We start from the raw sequence: 20936 nt of genomic DNA on the forward strand, positions 1-20936 counted from the left end.
TCCAACTGATAAGGTCCTTTGGTATCTCAGTGTTTAATTACGCTGACGATACCCAACTGATCTTTTCTCTGGAGGGTAAAGATGCAGTCTCTTTAGAGACATTCCATCGCTGCATGACAGCTACAGCGGACTGGTTGCGTTCCAACTCCCTCCAATATAATGGTTAGAAAACGGAGGTGCTGTACTGTTCCAACGACCGCGTTCCTCGCCCTCTTCCAGATGATTTCCGGCCATCCTCTTTCTTAGGGGCAGTGTCAGCAGCAGAGTCTGCTCGCAATTTGGGGGTTGTGTTTGGCCCCAACTTGCAATTGGATGCCTTTGCCAACAAAACCGTCGCTACGTGTATGATGCTGCTGCGGATGTTGCGGAAAGTCCTGCCGCTACTCCCAGCACAGGCCAGACCAGAAGTGGTGCGTGGGATCATCTTAAGCAGGCTGGACTACTGCAACGCTCTGTTTCTTGAAGTACCTAAATTGCTGGTTGGTAAATTGCAGCGCGTTCAAAATATGGCAGCCAAACTGGCCCTCTCCCGGCCGCGCACGGCCTCTTCCACCTCTGCGCTGCGCGATTTGCATTGGCTGCCAGTGCATCAACGTATTCTTTTCAAATCCTCTCGCCTGGTTTTTAAAGCCTTACATGGACGTGGTCCAGTTCTGTTGCAGAACTTGTTTTCCTGGTATTCCACCTCCCGGACCTTACGCTCTTCCTCCGCATGCCTGGCAACAGTTCCCAGGTTTCAGAGGGTAAGGATGGGTGGCCGCTCCTTTAGCTTTGCCACTGCTAAGCTGTGGAATTCTCTCCCGCTTTCATTGAGGAGCCATTGCGAACTCCTACCCTTTAAGAGAAGCCTGAAGACCTACTTGTTTCCTAGAGCAGGGTAATTTGTGTATGCATGTACTTAGCTACGTTCAGTCAGAGCGCCAGGATACCCTTTGGGTGACAGTCTGCGCTATACAAGTGCACAATACATACATACATACATACATACATACATACAAATGTTATTTTATTGGGCGTTTTTTATCTTCACGGTTGCCATTGTTATAAAGTCTTTCTTAGAGTAATGTATTGTATACTCTAAATTATAGCTGCTGGCACAATGCACTTTACTTTTGCATGCTGATCATTTGCGGTTAAATAAACTATGTTATGGCTTAGTTGTAGATTTTTGCTTGGATATAAATGTACACTGTAGTTGCTTATTTTTTTAATCTAATTTTATTTTGTATATGTACTTTGCTGATTGTAATGATTTTAAGTAATCAACAAATAAATACTTACTACTACTACTGCTGTTTAACCATCTTAACTAAAATTCCTTTCTTTTTTAAGTCCCTTACCTATCAATCCACGCAGCTACTGTCCGAGCAGTCATGGCAGAGTGTATTTAGAATTACTCAAAAAGCACACAATTTCCGTTTTTATCCACATTTAAAAATAAATACAGACGAAAATAAATGTTTTTCTGTCTATATTTAGCTGTAAAAATGAGTAAAAACAGAAATCAGAGAGCCTTACTTATAATGGGGCGATTTCGCATAAAGCATACTGGAAATGGAAGTGGCATCACACATCCTTTGCTCTTGAGGACATCTTAGCCAGCATTTGACCTCTCAGACCCCAATGTCCAATCCCCCCTCCCTGATAACCCTCCGGCAGGTCCTGCCATCATACGTCTATATTTCCTCATCTAGAGAAAGACAAGAGGCTTTGTAGACAGGAATCTCCATGCTCCTTCAATGACCTCACCCACATTTCCGCCACTCCAAGGACCTGGCAATATCCCTCTTTGCTCCAAGGACCCTGGTGATATCCCTCTTTGCTCCAAGGACCCCAGTGATATCCCTCTTTGCTCCAAGGACCCTGGTGATAACCCTCTTTGCTCCAAGGACCCTGGTGATATCCCTCTTTGCTCCAAGGACCCCAGTGATATCCCTCTTTGCTCCAAGGACCCCAGTGATATCCCTCTTTGCTCCAAGGACCCTGGTGATATCCCTCTTTGCTCCAAGGACCCCGGTGATATCCCTCTTTGCTCCAAGGACCCCAGTGATATCCCTCTTTGCTTCAAGGACCCTGGTGACATCCATCTTTGCTACCAGTAGACCTAGCCACAACAGGGTGATGCTGTATCAGTCAGTATCTAGCTCTTCGGTAATGTGAAGGAGAACCAGCTTAGGATCCAGGATAGACAGAGCATTCAGGTCAGTGTGGCAAACACCCCATCCTCCATAGTCTCTCCCAAGTATAGTAGACCAAGTGTAGGTATTTCCACTGTATTCAGTGAAACTGCAAGGCAATGACAGCTTCACGGGGGATACGCAGATTTCTCTTTAATCATGGTCAGTCAGTTGTCCCAAATCTCCCACTCAGGCTTTTCTCAAGCAAAGGAGTCAGGTATGTTAACCAGAAGAGATCGATACCTCTGCGAGATCTTGTGTTGGAAAGTTCCTCCATGAGGATTTTGACCTCATGCGGGCTGTAATCCGGAATATCCGAGAGTCCCTTATAGATAGTTGTTGAGGGAGTGCCTTAGTGGCACATAGCGGAATAATTGTGAGCAATGCAGGTCCTATTCGGACTGCATTCCAAGAAGGATTTCAATGTGGATAACATGACAATCCCCAACTTAGAGATACCAATAATATTCCAAGATTTAAAGCTCTCCAGGGTTGTAACCTATGGCAGGTGGGCGCTGTACCACACAGAGTTTTCTTTGTCAGGCATCCTGCCCACCCCAGGGCTCTATGAGTCTCCACTCAAAGCTGGAAAGTCACTTTTGTGGCTGCAGGAATGTGATCTGGAGGACCCCACACCTCATATAGCAAATGCATTAGGGGGTTTCCTGCATTTCCGACCGCTCAATGCCAAAGGCGGGGTTTGCCAAGTTGTTGAACCACTATTAATTAATACCAATGAGATGAGATGCCCTGTAGTAGGGTAATATATATGAGGTCACAATGCCTCCACCGTAAGGGGATTTATAACACTTAGACAGGGCGACCATTGGGACATGATTCCTCCACAGGAAATCCCGCAGCAGAATGCCCATTCTCTTGAAGACTGAGGTTGAGAAAGTATAGTTCTACAGCTGTTACAGTAGACTGGGCAGAACCTCCATTTTGTAAATAGCTGACTGCCCCAGGATGGATAGCAGCAGTGTCAATCAGAAATTAAGATCTCTGGACATCCTGTCTAGGTGAGACTTCATTTTGTGGTCCCAAGCATGGGAGGAATCGTCGGTCACATACACTCCCAAGTAATGGAAGCTCTCTCGACGAATCTGTATGCCAGCTGCCCAATCAAGCGCTGATGGGGGGGGCACACTATGGGGTATACTGAGGATTTGAATTTGTTAATGGTAAGCCCAGAAAAAGTCTTGAAAATCATTAGGATCTGAAACACTTGGAGTCTGGGTATGGAGTCAGGTGGATTGTCTAGAAACTGAGAACATCGTTGGTGCACAGCACAACCCTGTCTGAAACCTCCAGCGGCCATTCGAGGCTCCTTACCTGGGTGCCTATCCATAACCATCCCCCTAGGGGCTCGAATGCAATTGCAAACAGTAAGGGGGGCAAGGGGCCTCCCTGCCTTGTACCCCTGTATGTTGGGACTTGGGCAGACAGCGAACCTCCCACCCTCACTCTTGCCTAGAGATCGGTATATAATAGCCAGGTCCAGGTGATAGTCCCTCCGGACAGAATCCAACGCCTTGTGGAAGTCCACTAGGAGGAGTGTATGGGTTCCTGGTAGCCTATAAGCTAGTGCTAATGCATTGTGCAGATGCCGGATGTTATGCCGTGTGGCCCTCTTAGGCTTGAAGCCTGATTGATCATCGTGATTCAAGGTTGTAATCACAGAAAGACTGATGACCAGGGCCGTAGCCCATATCTTAACCTCTATGTTGAGGAGGTAGATCTGGTGATAGGAAGAGCACCTCAAACTCATGTTTGGGTATGACTACATTTTTCGGCCAGGTGGAGATTGGGAGAGAGCATGTCCTTAGTCTGGCCCTGCTTAACCATGCTCCAAATAGGGTCCATAAGTGGCCCCTTATAAGATTTAAAGAACTCCATCGGGAGGCCCTTAGCTCCTGGAGTTTTGCCAGAGTGAAGTTGAGACAGGCCACCCAGCACTTCACAAGTGATGTCTCTATCCAGTCGGGCTCGTTCTAGGACTGTCAAAGTATGTGTGGGCAAATCCCTCACGAAATCTTGGAAGGCATCAGGGTCTTCGCCAGGTGGCTGGGCATATAGTGATATGTAGTATGCACCAACGCATAGGGCAGTGACCCAGTCCCCGTGTGGTCAACCACCCCACCCGTCATGTATGCAATAGGTTTGCAGTGTTCCATGTTGGTACAGAGCCAGTGCAGAGTTTCACTGGCTTTACCCCCCACCGATAGATGCAGCTCTGCATAGCAAGCCAGGCTGTCCGGGCCTCGTCCAGGAGCAATCGATGGAGTGCCTCTAACAACACTTAATTTAATGGCTGCCCATGGACCTTGTTTTAAACAAATTTTATGAAAAAACCGTGAGCTGCTGAATGCTTTAAAAACAATGATTTATAACAGGAACTGACAACTAGTTGAAAAACAATTATTGTATTTTAATCGTATTTGCCAATTTAGCCTTATCAGTGTGAGAAGTTTCTAAACTGTAACTCACAACTTTATGATTTTTGTACACTTTGAATGCTTTATGGTGTACAGAGATTGCACATTTTAGAAAAAGCATTTTCAATGGTCCATCACTGCAATGGGAAACTGTTCCTGATACAGTGAAAGGGATGTATGACGATACATCGCGCACCTTTTCATCGCGTGCATTTACCATGAGTCTTTTACCCCGCATTGTACATTACCTCGTCAACTGTTACATCGGGAGCTACAGCAACGCCAATGCATTGCTTTCTATTGGGCAGAACATCACTTCGCAGACCCTGAAATCGCACGCCATAACAACGCGTTGTTATCCTCCCTGGTGGGCTGCCACTGCAGGTCATGCCGTAAGTGCCTGCATGTGAGGCACAGTGCCTATTGGTCCACTGCCGCGGCACTGCATGAACAAGGAGCATTGTTTATGAGTGACTGCCATCTATTGCTGCATTATTCCTCTTCTTCTATTTCGTTTGCTTCTGTAACATGTACTTTTGTAACATTCCTCTTATGTAATGTAACCAGTCCTATTGTAAAGCGCTCTGACACCTTTGGGTAAAGTTCTCGCTATATAAAACTGCATAAATAAATGGCCCCTGCGACTGCCGGTAGGGTGTAGTGAAGCTGCAGTGGATTAACTGCAAACATAAGAGGCAGCCTATGCTCTGCCTGCTGGCCCCCTGCTCTTTTTTACCTCCTCATCATTCTCCCCCTTTACTCCCAGTGCTTCGCCTGCACCAGTCACTGTGCATGAGCAGGGGGATCCCCGAAGTGGCTGTGTGACATAGTGATGGTGGATCCAAAAGCGTGAAACAGCTGTGATGATTGGCCGAGCCCTGAACCATAAAGGGGCTGTGTCCCCTAACATTTTGGGTCTCTAACCATGGTTTGGGGGAGCCTGACAGGAGAGCGAAACATATAGCTCCTGAAGTGAGTGCCTGAGTGCTCTGAGGCAACTGCCCTTCATCTGTGCTTACATGTGGGCTGTGGTGTACATGTACTGTGAGTGGCCTACTGTGTGAATTCTCGGACTACCATGCGTTGGTACGGAGTCGCTGGTTCGCCTGTCGGGGTCCAGGGGTAGGTAATGAGAATGTGGACCCTGCTGGGCATGATCATCAAATGGACACAAATAAAAGGCCCGTTCATAGCTGTGCTGCCAATGGTCCCTGCAGGTAGGTCCCCCCCCCCCGTTCCGATAGTCTGACGGATTGAATGACTGGGGGTACGACCAGGCGGCCTTGTAAGGTTTTAACACCCAGGAAGTGTTAGACCCCCAGAGTTGTGTGGATCCCCAGGCTGTTGTACTCTGCACTGAGTGGATCTCCCCTGCGGCCGTGTGGGTTTCCCCCTCCTTCTCCCTGCCTTTGTCACTGGGGCATTTCTGTGATACTACTGGAGAACATTTTCACCCACCCATCCACTTACCCATCCATCCACCCACCCACCCATCCACCATGCATCCACCCACCCATCCACCCTCCCAACCATACACCATGCATCCACCCACCCATCCATCCACCCATCCATCCATCCACCATGCACCCACCAGCCAGTCACCCAGCCACATATCCATCCTCCATGCATCCATCCACCCATCCATCATGCACCCACCACCCAGCCACTCAGCATGCATCCATCATGCATCCATCCATGCTGCGCACAGCCACACACAAATCAACACCAGAAGATACATAAATGAACATCAGGCAGATGCATGTCTTTTTTGCATTATTCAAGCTCTGCTGGTGCTTCAAGAGATATGTATCCAGTGTTTTGGCGCATACTTAAGTGTATCTATCAGATGTTGTGTCACGTCAAATGAATTCATTTGGGACATTAAAGAAAGTGTACCATCAGACAAGAGTGGCACATTCCATACCTGGTTCTCTGAAGTTGGTGATTATGTTATGTATCATAGATATGTTCAGACAGAAAGTGTATGATACCAAATTAATTAATTTAATATTATATTGATCCTATACAAATGCTCAAAGCATTCAAATCAAATCCTTTCAGCCAAGACTCCACGGGTGTATTGTGCACCACACTCAATACACTAATAGACTCTGAATATGTCAGCTTATGTGGGCCTCTTTGAGTATTGTTGACTCACTTTACAATAAAATACACCATTGACAGGACCTTGTAAATGAGCAACAATGTTGTAGGTGTTTACAACGAAATTTACTTGATGCAGAATGTTTGAATGTACAAGGGTATCATGTCACCTGTGTGAATGAACTATTAAAAATATGCAACAGACCTTCTCTATGTTAAAAAAATTGTTTAACAATATACTCAAAGAAGTCCTACATCGAATCAGAAAGAAATACATTGGCTGAATGGATTTGGTTTTAATAATTTGAAAATGTGTCCTTGATCAATGCAATATTATATTTTGCTTCAAATACTATATCGTTTCGGAGCTTGTGTATAGCATACGGCTCAATCTAATCCGATCGGTGTCATTCTTTTGTTCTTCTAGCGTGAAGTGAGCAATGTGATCTGTGCGGATATATTGTCAAAGGGTTGATAGCACCTATGGGGCTTTGGGACAGAAGCGGTGTGCAGGGAATTTAAGTCAGAACTCCAGTGTAGTTGGTCATTGTAACCGTAAACAGAAGAAAAGAAGGCAGGTAATAAAGAAGGAAGAAAGAGGAAAAAAGATAAGAATAAAAGCCAAAAAAGGAATCACATTCTTAAACTGTGCAACCACTGCACTTACCTCTAAGACTTTCCCCGTGATGAACTGGTGACAGGCTTCACACTTTACGCCAAAAAGCACCTGGTAGTCCTTTTCACAGTAAGGGGCTCCATCCCTATAAGAATCCAGAGGAGTGTGCTGTGAGTGTCCAATATACCACACTGTACCATAATGTACCGTCCTGTACCATACTCTACCGGACTCAACCCGTAACGTAGCACTGTACTTCACTCTAATCTTGTCTTTCGGGAGCTGTAGATTTCAGAAATGAATATCATACTCAAGGTGAAACCTCCTTAGTGACCTGCATGGTGGTTACACTTTGTTCTTTACTTGCAGTTTTGCCTTTATCTCTGTTCCTCTGTTCCTTTATCCGAAACCCTATATTCTGCCCCTGCTTGCAGTTTAACAACTTGGATGAAAGTTCCTAAATTAAGCCTTTCATCCCTCTTCTGTTTAATTATCTACATTTCCTAAATTATTCTTACTTAAAACCTTTCTGACCACTCTAAATTTTCTTAAATCTTCAATTGATTTGTCTAATTCATCTAGTTTTATGCTGATCCTGTTATACTTTGAAGAGAGGTGAGACTTGTCCTACAAGCATACTGCTGAGCAAGGTATTTAAGAGGAGAAGCCCCAGCGTGGATTTTCATAAAGCCACACTGGCCAACCCCAGCTTGATTTTATTTCGCTGAAATCTGTGGTCAAAGTGACAAGTCCAACCAGTACGTTCCACATCGAGGCTGTTGATGATTTGCCTACCTGATAGCGTTAAAGGTGGACAACTTTCATTTGTATGTTCTGACCTAAACCCATGTTAGAATAGTTGAATCATTCAAGTAGGGTTGTCCAGTGTGCCTCTCCCCTTTGAAGCAATACTGCAGACTCCTTACCCAGTAGCTGCTCCTGGTGGGAGTGCTACCGGGCGGTGACGTAGGGTGGGGGAGGGGCCAGGTTGGGGTAGTAAACACCGGAATATGGATGAATGCAGGTAAGTTGACAATTAAATCAATAAAATGAATTTCGTTGTGCGCGCTGCATCACATTTGGCGATGCAAGGCATGCAACGGAATTCGTTCATCCGTATTCCGGTGTTTACTACCCCCCACCCTACCCCTCCCCGCCCCACATCACCGCCCGGTAGCACTCCCAACAGGAGCCACTACTGTCCTTACCGTTATGGAGTTTTAAGATATTCATTCAAAGAGTTCTCAAGCACTTCCCAATTATTTCCTCCTCAGCGAGGCCACCTACTCGCTGCTATACTTGTGATATGGTTTTACAATTGCTCTCCAGCAGTTCTTTTGCTGCATTTCCAGTGGACATGACAATTCCTCTATAAGACCTGTTTATGTCCTGCGATCTTCCCTTTAGGGAGCAGTATCTATATTTGGTTATACATCTTCAAGCCTATCACTTCTGTAACAAGACTTTCATACACTCACTCCCATTTGTACTTGTAATTAAGTTATGAAAATAAATGTATGGTCTTAATTGAGAATACTTCACAGAACTGTTTGTTTTCACCTAATGAGTAATTTCCATACCTTTCTCATAGTCCTCCCTTCTCCTTTAAGTTCTACATCTATGTCCTTGTCTTGTCCCCCCAGTTTGTATTTGTGTCTGTCTGTCTTCTCTGTTTTCCTTAATTTTGGACATTGCTCTTCAAGCACTGCTCTCCTTCACTCTACTTCTGAAAAGACACTATCCTGTTCTCACCTTGTTAAAATTCCTTCTAGTTCTTAAATCCATTTGTTAAACTCCTCCTATCACAATGATCCAGTACATTTTTCCCAGTGGCGAAGCTAGAGCCTTTGCCGCCTGGGGCAGTCCCTGAGTTTGCCACTTAGTGACGGCCACAGGTAAGGGGGGGGGAGCTAGTCAACAGAAGACGAGGGAAAATAAAATGTAAAAAAAAAGAAAATCACTTACCTTACACTCGCCGAAATTGCTTACCTGCTGCCGCCCCCCAAAAAGTGTCTCCTGGGACCCCTGATCCTGCCCACCCAGCTATGCCACTGATTTTTCAAGAATAAACATTTGACAGGCTAATATGTGTCTCTTTATTGATGCCCAAGTGCCCCTTTCACCATGGAAAGTCAATTTCATGTTCCAGTTCAGGTTTCCTCGCAGGCGACCTGAAGCCCAGTGACCATGCTCTTATCCACAGACAGCAGAGGCATGCTTAGTGTTGCTACCTCCTGCATCATTTGCTGCCCTGTTGAGATGATCAGCTGTTGTCAAATGCAATGATCATACCAGAGGCTGAACACCACCCTGGAGGGACTGCACTCAACTCACCAACCAACAACAAAGAAGTCCCTGTGTTGAATGAGGGGCCCTGGGAGCATATGAAGACAAAATGCTCTCCAGCTCCATAGCAACTTTCAGATAACTAAATGTGCCCAGAATACTTCAGAGGGGATGGTGGATTGTGCCTGTCCTTAAGGTGCTGGCAGCTTCCCTGCAGTGTCCACCCTAGCAGCTAAAGAACTCATGTTAGATGAATAACAGACTCACTGGTGACTTACTTGCTGATATACTCTCCAGACAGCACTTTGCCGCAGGCTTTGCACTTGAAGCATCCCAGGTGCCACTGCTTCTCCAGGGCGAGTAAGGCTTGTCCATTTTTGATATCCCTTCCGCAACCAGCACAACCTATAATGTAGGGCAAAGAAAAAATGTGAATACTTAGCACATTAACAGGATGTGGGAAAAAACAATTTTTTCAGATTCCAACAATCAGACAGAGAGAAATAGCACTCAGGCAGAACGGATCTGAGCCCATCACAACTACAGGCAGAATCTCATTGGCTTCGGTGCAATTTACTCCCCGACGTTAGCTACAGCACCTCTCCTTTCTGATAGGGAGGCAGAGCTCTAATGCAAACCTCTGAGTTAATACATGACCAACACACCAGCCTATTCAAGCGGTGTCATTTCGCAGTGCCAGGTTGCCCGACAGGCCAGTCCATCACTAGTTCTAAGTGGAGTAGAGAAGCAGTGAGTGACCCCATAGCAGGTCTTTCCTCCCTCTTCGTCCATGAACCACTCTGTGTCCCATCGCAGTGCAGCACCCCATCTCGCATCAACATGGCTTCCTCCAGGTCCACGGCAGCTCCCTCCTTGACCTTTGCTTTGTTTCCCAGAATCCTGCATGCCCAGATCCATCACCCTGCCCCATACCTCTGCCTGACAGGCCCCCCTCTCTTTGCCATGTTTCTACTATCCAGACAATGTGTGCTTAGCCATAGGGTCTGCCCTACTTCTTTCCTTATCCAGACATTTACCTGGGGCAATGGGATGTATGAGATTACTCTTTTAATGTAAAACGAATATATGGTGCTTACAATAGGCAAAACAACATTGGATTGATTATTTGTGTGTGTGCTATGGAAGTGAAAGATGCCATGGGATTTACGTGGGCATTTTCACTGTGGGTAGCAAACCCTCTTAGACCAGCCATCATTAAGAAAGGGGATAAGGCTGAAGAGGGGAAAGCAGCTTTTCATCACTGCCAAGAATCCCCTCTTAGCACTCCTGTAAAGTGGACATACACACTCAGCCCCTCAGTGGGGGAATTCATATTGCTCCTCTTATAGAGTGAAAACACATGCCCACCTCTTCTGCAGGTGAAAACGTGTGGTACCTTCTCGGCAGGGGAAGACACGTGGCTGCCTCTTCAAATAGTGAACTGAAAACTCAACTCCCTGCTCAGCAGATGAAGCACTTGATCACTTCTTATATCAGAAAAGGGAGGGAAGAGGATTAGGAGTCCATTCATTTCCCCTGGGTAAATGTTCAATAATCAAAAATAGAATGGACACTTGTTTCTACAAAACCATTGGTTTGTATTCGAAAACCCTCATAGACATCCTGGTATTGTCGTTTGCGGTGTATCTTTTCTCCGCCCCATCAGGAGTCATGGCGTATTCATCGGGTGATCGATTGACGTGCTGGGTGCCTGCCTCACCTGAGGCTACCTCTGGTGCAAGTAGAAGTGTCCAGAGATCAAAAGGATATATGTGAAGGAATAGACTAAAAATAGTGTCTAATCAAAAAAGGGTTGTTTATTCTGGATAGTTAGGCACTAAGGCTAAAAAGGAATTGCGATATGTAGGTAGTCAAGTTACTGGGCTACCATATCTTTTGGGGGACGTGTCGACATGTTTCAGCTCGCTCGGCCCGGTCGGGTCTATGGAGCTTTCGTCAGGACAGAAAAAACGTCTGTACAAACAAACAAAGAAAAGTTTAAGAAATGAGCTTCACACAATTTGTGTGGGATTCAGTGTTTGAGGAATGGGAAGTTCCCATGCTGTGGAGACAAAAATCCGACACAGACTATTGTTAAGGTCGGTATTCTATTCAGGTGAGTAGACAGTAATACAGGATTCTATGGGGAGCACTATTGCTTTACTCCAAATATAGAATGCGCGCCAACATTGTGGCATTCACACAGTGAGTACGAAGAAAAGGAAAACAAATTTGTTCTGAGAAGGAAGTGCAAAAATGTGGCGATTCTAAGGACGTAATAGCCAAGGCAACAAATAATTACAAAACATACAGGTACATCACATGCACAGTAGGTCAAATGGTCGCTGATCTATTTTTGGACGGGGAGTTGGTAGTCTAAGTGCCCCGCAATCGTCTGTTAAGTGGAAAATAGTGCATGGTCGGTGGTGGTAGTTATTTGATGAGTCATATTGGATTTTATTAAAGGAGACGTGAATAGTGACTTGTGAAACCCTTTTAGATGGATAAAGTTTTAAACACCTGTTTTGCGCAAGGTGAGCACTTCAACAGGGGAACCAGAGTCGCATATGGTAATTTACTGTCAAAGTAAAGATGGGCCCATTGATTAGTACAGTGATTGGTCTTACCCGTTTTGCTGGAGAGCGGTGTGCTACCATTCTTACCCATGAGGTACAGTTTTGTGTCCCTTGTGCTGACTCTTCCCCTGGCTATGGGCGGGACTATAGATTTCAGTCTTTTATATTGGTCTTGAACACAACAAAGGGACAACTCTATGTGTTTGAATAAGTACTAGTAAAATGGAGGATATTCAACGCAATGTTGTTTTTTCAGTAGAACTGATGCCAAGGAATATGATCGTTCATCCCCAGTATGTCTGTTTTGAGGCGGTCTACCCATCTTTGCTCTTTTTCGAAAAGAGTTTGCTCTGCATTCTGGCTTTTGGATTGGAGCATTTCAATGACTGTCCATCTGAGTTCATCGCAGGTATGACCTGCCTCTACAAAGTGAGTACATAGTTTAGTGTTGTTTTTCTTGAGTCTGATGTTACTCCTATGTTCTCCTATGCGGAGTTTGACTTTGCGACAAGTCATGCCTACGTATTGGCGTTGGCAGGGACAGGTGATTAGGTAGATTACGTGGGTTGAGTTGCAGTTAGTGTGGCTTCTTTGAGTCCACAGTATGTTGTCTGTTAATTGTAGTATCTTGGTGGTATTCGTGAACTTGCAAACTCCACATGTGCCACAAGGATAGTGGCCAGTGATTGGGGTCATGTTTGTATCTCTGATGGTAGACTTGAGTGGTTTATTCCTTGGCCTAGTGTGCACTAGGACGTCTTTAATGTTTTTCGTCCTTCTGTTCGCAAATCTGGGTTTGGGCCAATTGAATTTGCCTGAAGTAAGTATTTGCCAGTTTTTTCTTATGAGTTTTTGAACGTCATAGGTTGCCGGGCAAAAGGTGGTGACACAAGTGACAAGATCTTTTATTGGTTCTTTGTTGGTGTTCTGTAGGAGGCATTCTCAGGGCTGATGTTTAGCACGTTTTTTGCATTTGACTATAGGGAAGATTGTCTCGCAGAGGGTGTGGATGGTAGCTGTGATATGAAAGCAGACTATTTTTTGCTGTTGGTTTCGTGAACGTTTTTGTTTCTAATCTTCCACCAACAGCAAAAAATAGTCTGCTTTCATATCACAGCTACCATCCACGCCCTCTGCGAGACAATCTTCCCTATAGTCAATTTTTGAGGCATAAACGCAACTGCAGTAAGAAGGAAGACTATACACAACAAGCACAGGAACTGAGTCGTAAGCTACGCAACAGAGACTACACTCCAGCAGTAATCTCCAAATGAAAAAAAATGTGCTAAACATCAGCCCCGAGAATGCCTCCTACAGAACACCAACAAAGAACCAATAAAAGATCTTGTCACTTGTGTCACCACCTTTTGCCCGGCAACCTATGACGTTCAAAAACTCATAAGAAAAAACTGGCAAATACTTACTTCAGGCAAATTCAATTGGCCCAAACCCAGATTTGCGAACAGAAGGACGAAAAACATCAAAGACGTCCTAGTGCACACTAGGCCAAGGAATAAACCACTCAAGTCTACCATCAGAGATATAAACATGACCCCAATCACTGGCCACTATCCTTGTGGCACATGTGGAGTTTGCAAGTTCACGAATACCACCAAGACACTGCAATTAACAGACAACATACTGTGGACTCAAAGAAGCCACACTAACTGCAACTCAACCCACGTAATCTACCTAATCACCTGTCCCTGCCAACGCCAATACGTAGGCATGACTTGTCGCAAAGTCAAACTCCGCATAGGAGAACATAGGAGTAACATCAGACTCAAGAAAAACAACACTAAACTATGTACTCACTTTGTAGAGGCAGGTCATACCTGCGATGAACTCAGATGGACAGTCATTGAAATGCTCCAATCCAAAAGCCAGAATGCAGAGCAAACTCTTTTCGAAAAAGAGCAAAGATGGGTAGACCGCCTCAAAACAGACATACTGGGGATGAACGATCATATTCCTTGGCATCAGTTCTACTGAAAAAACAACATTGCCTTGAATATCCTCCATTTTACTAGTACTTATTCAAACACATAGAGTTGTCCCTTCTTTGTGTTCAAGACCAATATAAAAGACTGAAATCTATAGTCCAGCCCATAGCCAGGGGAAGAGTCAGCACAAGGGACACAAAGCTGTACCTCATGGGTAAGAATGGTAGCACACCGCTGTCCAGCAAAACGGGTAAGACCAATCACTGTACTAATCAATGGGCCCATCTTTACTTTGACAGTAAATTACCATATGCGACTCTGGTTCCCCTGTTGAAGTGCTCACCTTGCGCAAAACAGGTATTTAAAACTTTATCCATCTAAAAGGGTTTCACAAGTCACTATTCACGTCTCCTTTAATAAAATCCAATATGACTCATCAAATAACTACCACCACCGACCATGCACTATTTTCCACTTAACAGACGATTGCGGGGCACTTAGACTACCAACTCCCCGTCCAAAAATAGATCAGCGACCATTTGACCTACTGTGCATGTGATGTACCTGTATGTTTTGTAATTATTTGTTGCCTTGGCTATTACGTCCTTAGAATCGCCACTTTTTTGCACTTCCTTCTCAGACCAAATTTGTTTTCCTTTTCTTCGTACTCACTGTGTGAATGCCACAATGTTGGCGTGCATTCTATATTTGGAGTAAAGCAATAGTGCTCCCCATAGAATCCTGTATTACTGTCTACTCACCTGAATAGAGTACCGACCTTAACAATAGTCTGTGTCGGTTTTTGTCTCCACAACATGGGAACTTCCCATTCCTCAAACACTGAATCCCACACAAATTGTGTGAAGCTAATTTCTTAAACTTTTCTTTGTTTGTTTGTACATACGTTTTTTCTGTCCTGACGAAAGCTCCATAGACCCGACCGGGCCGAGCGAGCTGAAACATGTCGACAAGTCCCCCAAAAGATATGGTAGCCCAGTAACTTGACTACCTACATATCGCAATTCCTTTTTAGCCTTAGTGCCTAACTATCCAGAATAAACAACCCTTTTTTGATTAGACACTATTTTTAGTCTATTCCTTCACATATATCCTTTTGATCTCTGGACACTTCTACTTGCACCAGAGGTAGCCTCAGGTGAGGCAGGCACCCAGCACGTCAATCGATCACCCGATGAATACGCCATGACTCCTGATGGGGCGGAGAAAAGATACACCGCAAACGACAATACCAGGATGTCTATGAGGGTTTTCGAATACAAACCAATGGTTTTGTAGAAACAAGTGCCCATTCTATTTTTGATTATTGAGCACTTGATCACCTCTTCAGCAGGGAAAAAAGGAGACTGAACCCTTGGGAGGCCTAAAAAAAGACTACTCCCCCACCCCGAAAGTGAAGAGATGGGCGAAATTCTGTTTAAAAAAGAAATCAGCAGTATGAAGATGTAATAATGTGGGCAATTCTGCCAGTTTGCACTGGTTTCACGTTGGCCTGCGCCAAATTTTAAAAAGGTGAAATGGTGGCAGAATGCCCTGCAGCACAAGAATTCCTCATTCAGCGCGTTAAGGAATGCGTGCAACAAGGGAATTGTGTGCCTTTCATTACTCTGTGAAGTCGGCCAAGGTAATTACCTTAATGGTAATTGCATTTAGTTAATAATACTGTCGGGTCCCTGACAGTGGCTCAAGGTAAGTTCCCCAGTAGGAAGCTTGAGCGTGGCACTTGCCTCGTTTTTCGCTAGGAGGACCCTGCTGACAGGCACTGCACGCAGGGTCCCCTGCTGGGGAAGTTGCTTTTAAGTGCTCTTTAAGGGTCCAGGCAATTTATATACCTTACTGAAATTGTTATTAAGGTAAATATATTACTATCCTGCTCATAGAACCAAATGTGTTGGGCTTTCTTTTTTGGGTGAGGGAGTGGTAGGGGAGAGAGAGAGAGAGAAAGAGAGAGAGAGAGAGAGAATGTGTGTGTGTGTTTGCTTTTCGAGGATGTCAGCTAGCACTCTTCTTCTATTGGTATGTTGTTGTGTCATTCACATTTTCTTCCACCACTATGGCATAGTGCATGGGGCAGTGGTCAGCCCACTTCAGCCACTGGCTAACTTTACTGTGAATAAATGCATTGTGATCTCTCACAAAGAGTGCTTTCCGCAAACAAGCACACAATGTAGCAGTGCTAAGGACTGGAATTGCAATATGGACTTTTTGAGCACAAACACATATTTTTGCTTTTACAAACGTTTTTGCAAGAATTGCGAAGGCCCTGCAGCCCCCCCAGCAATAAAGCTTTACACACTCCATGCAAAACACAGGCATTGACAAAGCCAAAATGCTGCCAGCCAGTTCAAGAACCATTGGCTTTACTTATGCTTGTTTTCAACTTTGGAGCTGTGGAATAACCATGATTCCACACACTAAAAAAACAAAAAATGTTGAATTTCATATTTTGAGATTTGCATGAACATTTTGCCCACCTATAGTGAAAACCTAAAAGTGCTCTTTTGGTAGATGAAAGCACCAACCTGCCTCCAAATTAGGTCAAGTAATAGTATTTATTGCATGAATTATAAAAATCATTACAATATGAAATCAGCACAGACATTTGTTATGCAATCTTAAAACGACTAATACATGTGTGCACTGACTGCCCTTTATTCACTAAATGCTAATGAAATCTATACAACTCACATACAAAACACAAATATATTACTATCGGTCTGGGCTGTAATATCCCCCACACTTAAATATCTGCCTCAACCAATTTTTATTTCTTTGAAGGTTTTATACAGCGCAAACAAGACCCTCATGAGTATCAGAGCGCTTTACACATATTAAAGAATAGAGACATATACAATCAAGATTATAATAATTGAGAAACAGTATATGATATGAAAGATCCCCAATGAGGGCAGGATCCCCACAATGATGGGACAGATAAATCAGACACTAAAACAACAAGCGAGCCGTAAGAGTGAAGTTGATGAGTCCTGATAAGCTCAGTGAGACGATATTCCAAGGATTTTGGGAAGAAATGTGTTAATGAGTAGTTTTAACTTCTTTCTTAAAAAATGCAGCTGAGGAATTAGTCTGGTTTCAGAGGTGTGGCACAGCGGCTAGGGTGCCTGACTCTGGACCACAGGGTTCACGGTTCGATCCCCGGTGGCAGGTTAATAATCCTGTTCCCTTAATTTTCTTGAGGGCCACCAGCGCTGGGACACCTCTCTGGAGGTAGCTGTGCACTTTACAAATGTTGGTATTTCATTCCATTTCATTTTAGAGGAGAGAGAGTTACAAATTCTCAGGGCGATGCCAGTCAAGACTCTCTTGTAGGTTTTCTTTTTGGAGAATCTCTGGAGTCTTAGGTCTTCTCCAAGGTCTGTGTCTACAGCTGCAGAGAGGGGCATGTTGTGCAGCACAGATATTTCCACAATTCAAAAGTTTCATCATGTTCTATCTATAGATTTGACCACACACCCTAGAAGCTGCAATTGTGACCTTCGTAAAAGAGGGCAACTGCTTGTTTAAATCGGCCAGCTGCCATTTCTCAAATCCTGGGGCATATTATCAAGCCTGTGCGCTAAAATTATCGCCGCTTTAAAGCGGCGATAATGGGCTTGATAATATGCTCTTTGGAATTCCAATCGAAGCACATGTTAGATGTGAAGACATCTAACATGGGCTTCGATTGGAATTCCCATTATCGCCGCTTTATCGGCCGTTTTCGGCCGATAAAGCGGCGATAATTTTAGCGCACAGGCTTGATAATATGCCCCCTGTTCTTTAGCCAGCTACTGTGATCTATCTAAACAGCCTTGCACAAGCAGTAGAGATGTGAAACATTTTCATCCTATGCACCGGAGATGCAGAACCATCAGTATGTGAACTTCTTTTTGCACATCCGGCGCACTCTTACTTCTGCAATCAGCAGCAACAATAAGTGTAATCTCAAAAAGCGGATTTCTAGTTATCTGCACAAAAGGCTGCCTCCAAGAGCATTGTGGTCATGATGTCAAATGTTCAGGTTATGTACAAACTGCCCTTTTGTAATTCCCAACTAACACCAACTGAGGAGCATATGATAGGCATCCTTAAAGCATAGTTTAATGTGGAAGCCTTCGATTTCTGGCTACTTAAATGAGATTTATGATCTGCCCTGTACTCCTGCCACAAACAAAATAATTATAGTCATCTTTATTTTCTATTACTGACCATCCTGTCTGCCAACGAAAAACACAACAAATAACAACAACAAAAAAGACACAGGGGACAAAAAAGCAGGACCTCAGTTCTCTTGATATTCCATATAAGGGTTAGCCCCGCCCGTTAGGTGATGCAAGCCCCTTTGAAATCCAATTTAGGGTTTTATTACAAAGCCCAAAATAACTGAACATACAGGCACCTCATGATGAGGTTGAAAAAGTACATAGGCACTAATACACAGCCCATCCTACGAATCAGTCTAATCTGGTACAGCATAAAAAGAATGAACTCCAAAAATACTAAACAGGCAATAACTGCCCCAACATCTATATTAGTCTTCATTAGTAGCTGTAGAAGAAATCAATTAATCTATCCCTACACTATCCCTAAAGTTGAATCTCTACTTAGCATTTTCCAGGCAAGATCAAAAAGGTGTCAGCTCGTGAAGACTTCCTAAGAAGTACACTCACGTTGTAAAGGTCAGTAGGCAAAACTACAGAGTTTGTTCTAAAACTTCCCTCTAAGAACCAATCCCTTCCTTCTGCCCTTCTATCTGCTCTCCCCTCATCCCCTGGGGCACTGTCCTTAATACAAGATGCACAATTGATAGAACATGCCCATGAAACGCCTCCTCTGGCCAAGCACCTTTCGTAGGTAATTTTCCACCAAAAGTTGTACTCTGTCCAACAACGGTTGGTGTGTCCATGGGTCTCAGGCTTTCTCAGCGAGAAAGAATATTGGCTCCCAATTATCGGCATTCGTAAATACTTTGTAACAGGTCTCCTCCATGCCTAACTCCTAAAACAAAAGGCATTAGTCTAACTAACAAGGAAGGCTTCCTTGCACCTGCAACAGAAACATGTGAACAGAACAACCTTGCACGCACATGAATTTCGCAGACTGCCTCCAAATGCGAGCTTTACCAGGGGAAAATGCATTACAGGCATACACAACCCAGCTAACATAAGAAATACGAATAGGCCTTTCATAGCATGAAAGAGTAAATACTCAATATAGGCCTTTGACATCAAATTAAACACGTATTTATAAATGTTGCATCTGCAAGCACTACATTTCATCGCATTTTAAGACACAATCAAATCATTTCTACATAAGCAGACTTTAACATGGTGAAATCGAATGCATTACATTACATATGAGCTACTTTATTAAGCATTTACAATGAACATCGAGAATTACATGATTCCATCTAAATGCCATTTTACTTGTCTTGAATGGCACGACTCATTCTAACACTTTATTTACCTTCGATTATTACAACTCAATTTACTAGCTAAAATTAACTCACTTAACTCCTTCGCTGCGGCGGCTATTCTGCCGCAGCGCTAACGGTCGCGGGCGGGCGCGCGGCTCACCTGCGCTGGTGACAGAACCGTTCCGTCACGGCTCGTGGGTGAGCTGTGCTTGTGACGGAACGGTTCCGTCACGGCCCCGCCCGCTTAATGAAACCCGCCGCGCAGGCGCGGCGGCCGGGCCGTGACGAACCGTTCCGTCATGAACACAGCCCACCCGAGGGGCGTGGGAACGGTTCCGTCAGTAGCGTCAAAGTAGTTGAGGATATATGCGGGTACAGACTATTCATGAATATAATTGACCCCTACAATTTCCAGAATATCACTGCACTCTAACAGAACCCTCTGGTGGCTCTGTCCGGGATGACGTGGTGATCCGTGTATTGAAGCAGTGAGACCTGCTGACCCATAGTGTTAAGATCCTAAGAGCCTCCTCAATAGGTGAAAAGACACGACTGCCTCGTCAGCGCATGAGAATACAGCTGCCTCCTCAGCAGGTGATGCACGTGACTGCCAGGCGGTGAAAGTAACAACGCTGCTGATTGGCACATATGAAACCATTGACCACCTCCTTAGCAGGTGACAAACTGACAGCACGCACAGCATATGATGACGCAACCACCTTCTCTGTAGGTGCATTTATTTGAAGGCCTCGTCGTCGTGTGAAAATTAAATACTTCCTCTCTCAGCAGGTAAATACACGAGACTGACTGCACAGTTTGTTAAATGAAGCAATAAGTCCTCTGCAGTGAAAACATATACGTGCTAGTCAGTAGGGAAAACATTACTACCACGCCAACATTTTAAAACAGATTGTAGACTGCCCACTCGACATGTGAAAATACATTAGTGCTTCTATGCCGGCGAACACTCATAGCTGCCCGTCAGAAGATAAAACGCAGGACTCCTGCTCTGCATGTGAAAACACTCATGTCATTAGAAGGGGGAACATATAACACTTGCTCAGCAGCTAAAACCACAAAACGCCACCCTCAGCAGCTGAAAACAGAAGACTGTCCTAACGGGTGAAAACATAACTGCCTCCCCAGAAGGAGAAAATTAGACTGCTTCCACAGCAGGCAAACATGCACTGAGTAGACTGCCTTCTTGGCTGGTGAAACACAGGCGTGCACCCAAAGCACTGGTGAAAATACGGGTCTGCCTTCTCAGCTGGTGAAAACACCAGACTGACCACAAGCATGTCACAACTCATGACACCTTCCCGATCATGAGGTCACAGTGAGCAGTGCTTTAAATGGAAATGTAAAA

General features: G+C 44.5%; 1 protein-coding gene across 17 annotated transcripts in view; it reads right to left on the bottom strand.

Moving 5' to 3' along the window:
• ABLIM1 (actin binding LIM protein 1) overlaps nucleotides 1–20936 on the bottom strand; it is an 899845-nt gene that overhangs the window by 261272 nt on the left and 617637 nt on the right. For all 17 annotated transcript variants that reach the window (XR_015295979.1, XR_015295980.1, XM_086922894.1 and 14 more), the window contains exons 5-6: nucleotides 9896–10022; nucleotides 7383–7476 (exon numbers count right to left, since the gene is read on the bottom strand). Coding sequence is in view for 15 of the 17 variants with exons in the window: in XM_086922894.1 (XP_086779020.1) it covers nucleotides 7383–7476; nucleotides 9896–10022 (221 nt within the window). In the remaining 2 variants the exon portion in view is untranslated. The remainder of the gene's footprint in view (nucleotides 1–7382; nucleotides 7477–9895; nucleotides 10023–20936) is intronic.

This window comes from Lissotriton vulgaris, chromosome 5, assembly GCF_964263255.1.
Source record: "Lissotriton vulgaris chromosome 5, aLisVul1.2, whole genome shotgun sequence".
NCBI classification, from domain to species: Eukaryota; Metazoa; Chordata; class Amphibia; order Caudata; family Salamandridae; genus Lissotriton; species Lissotriton vulgaris.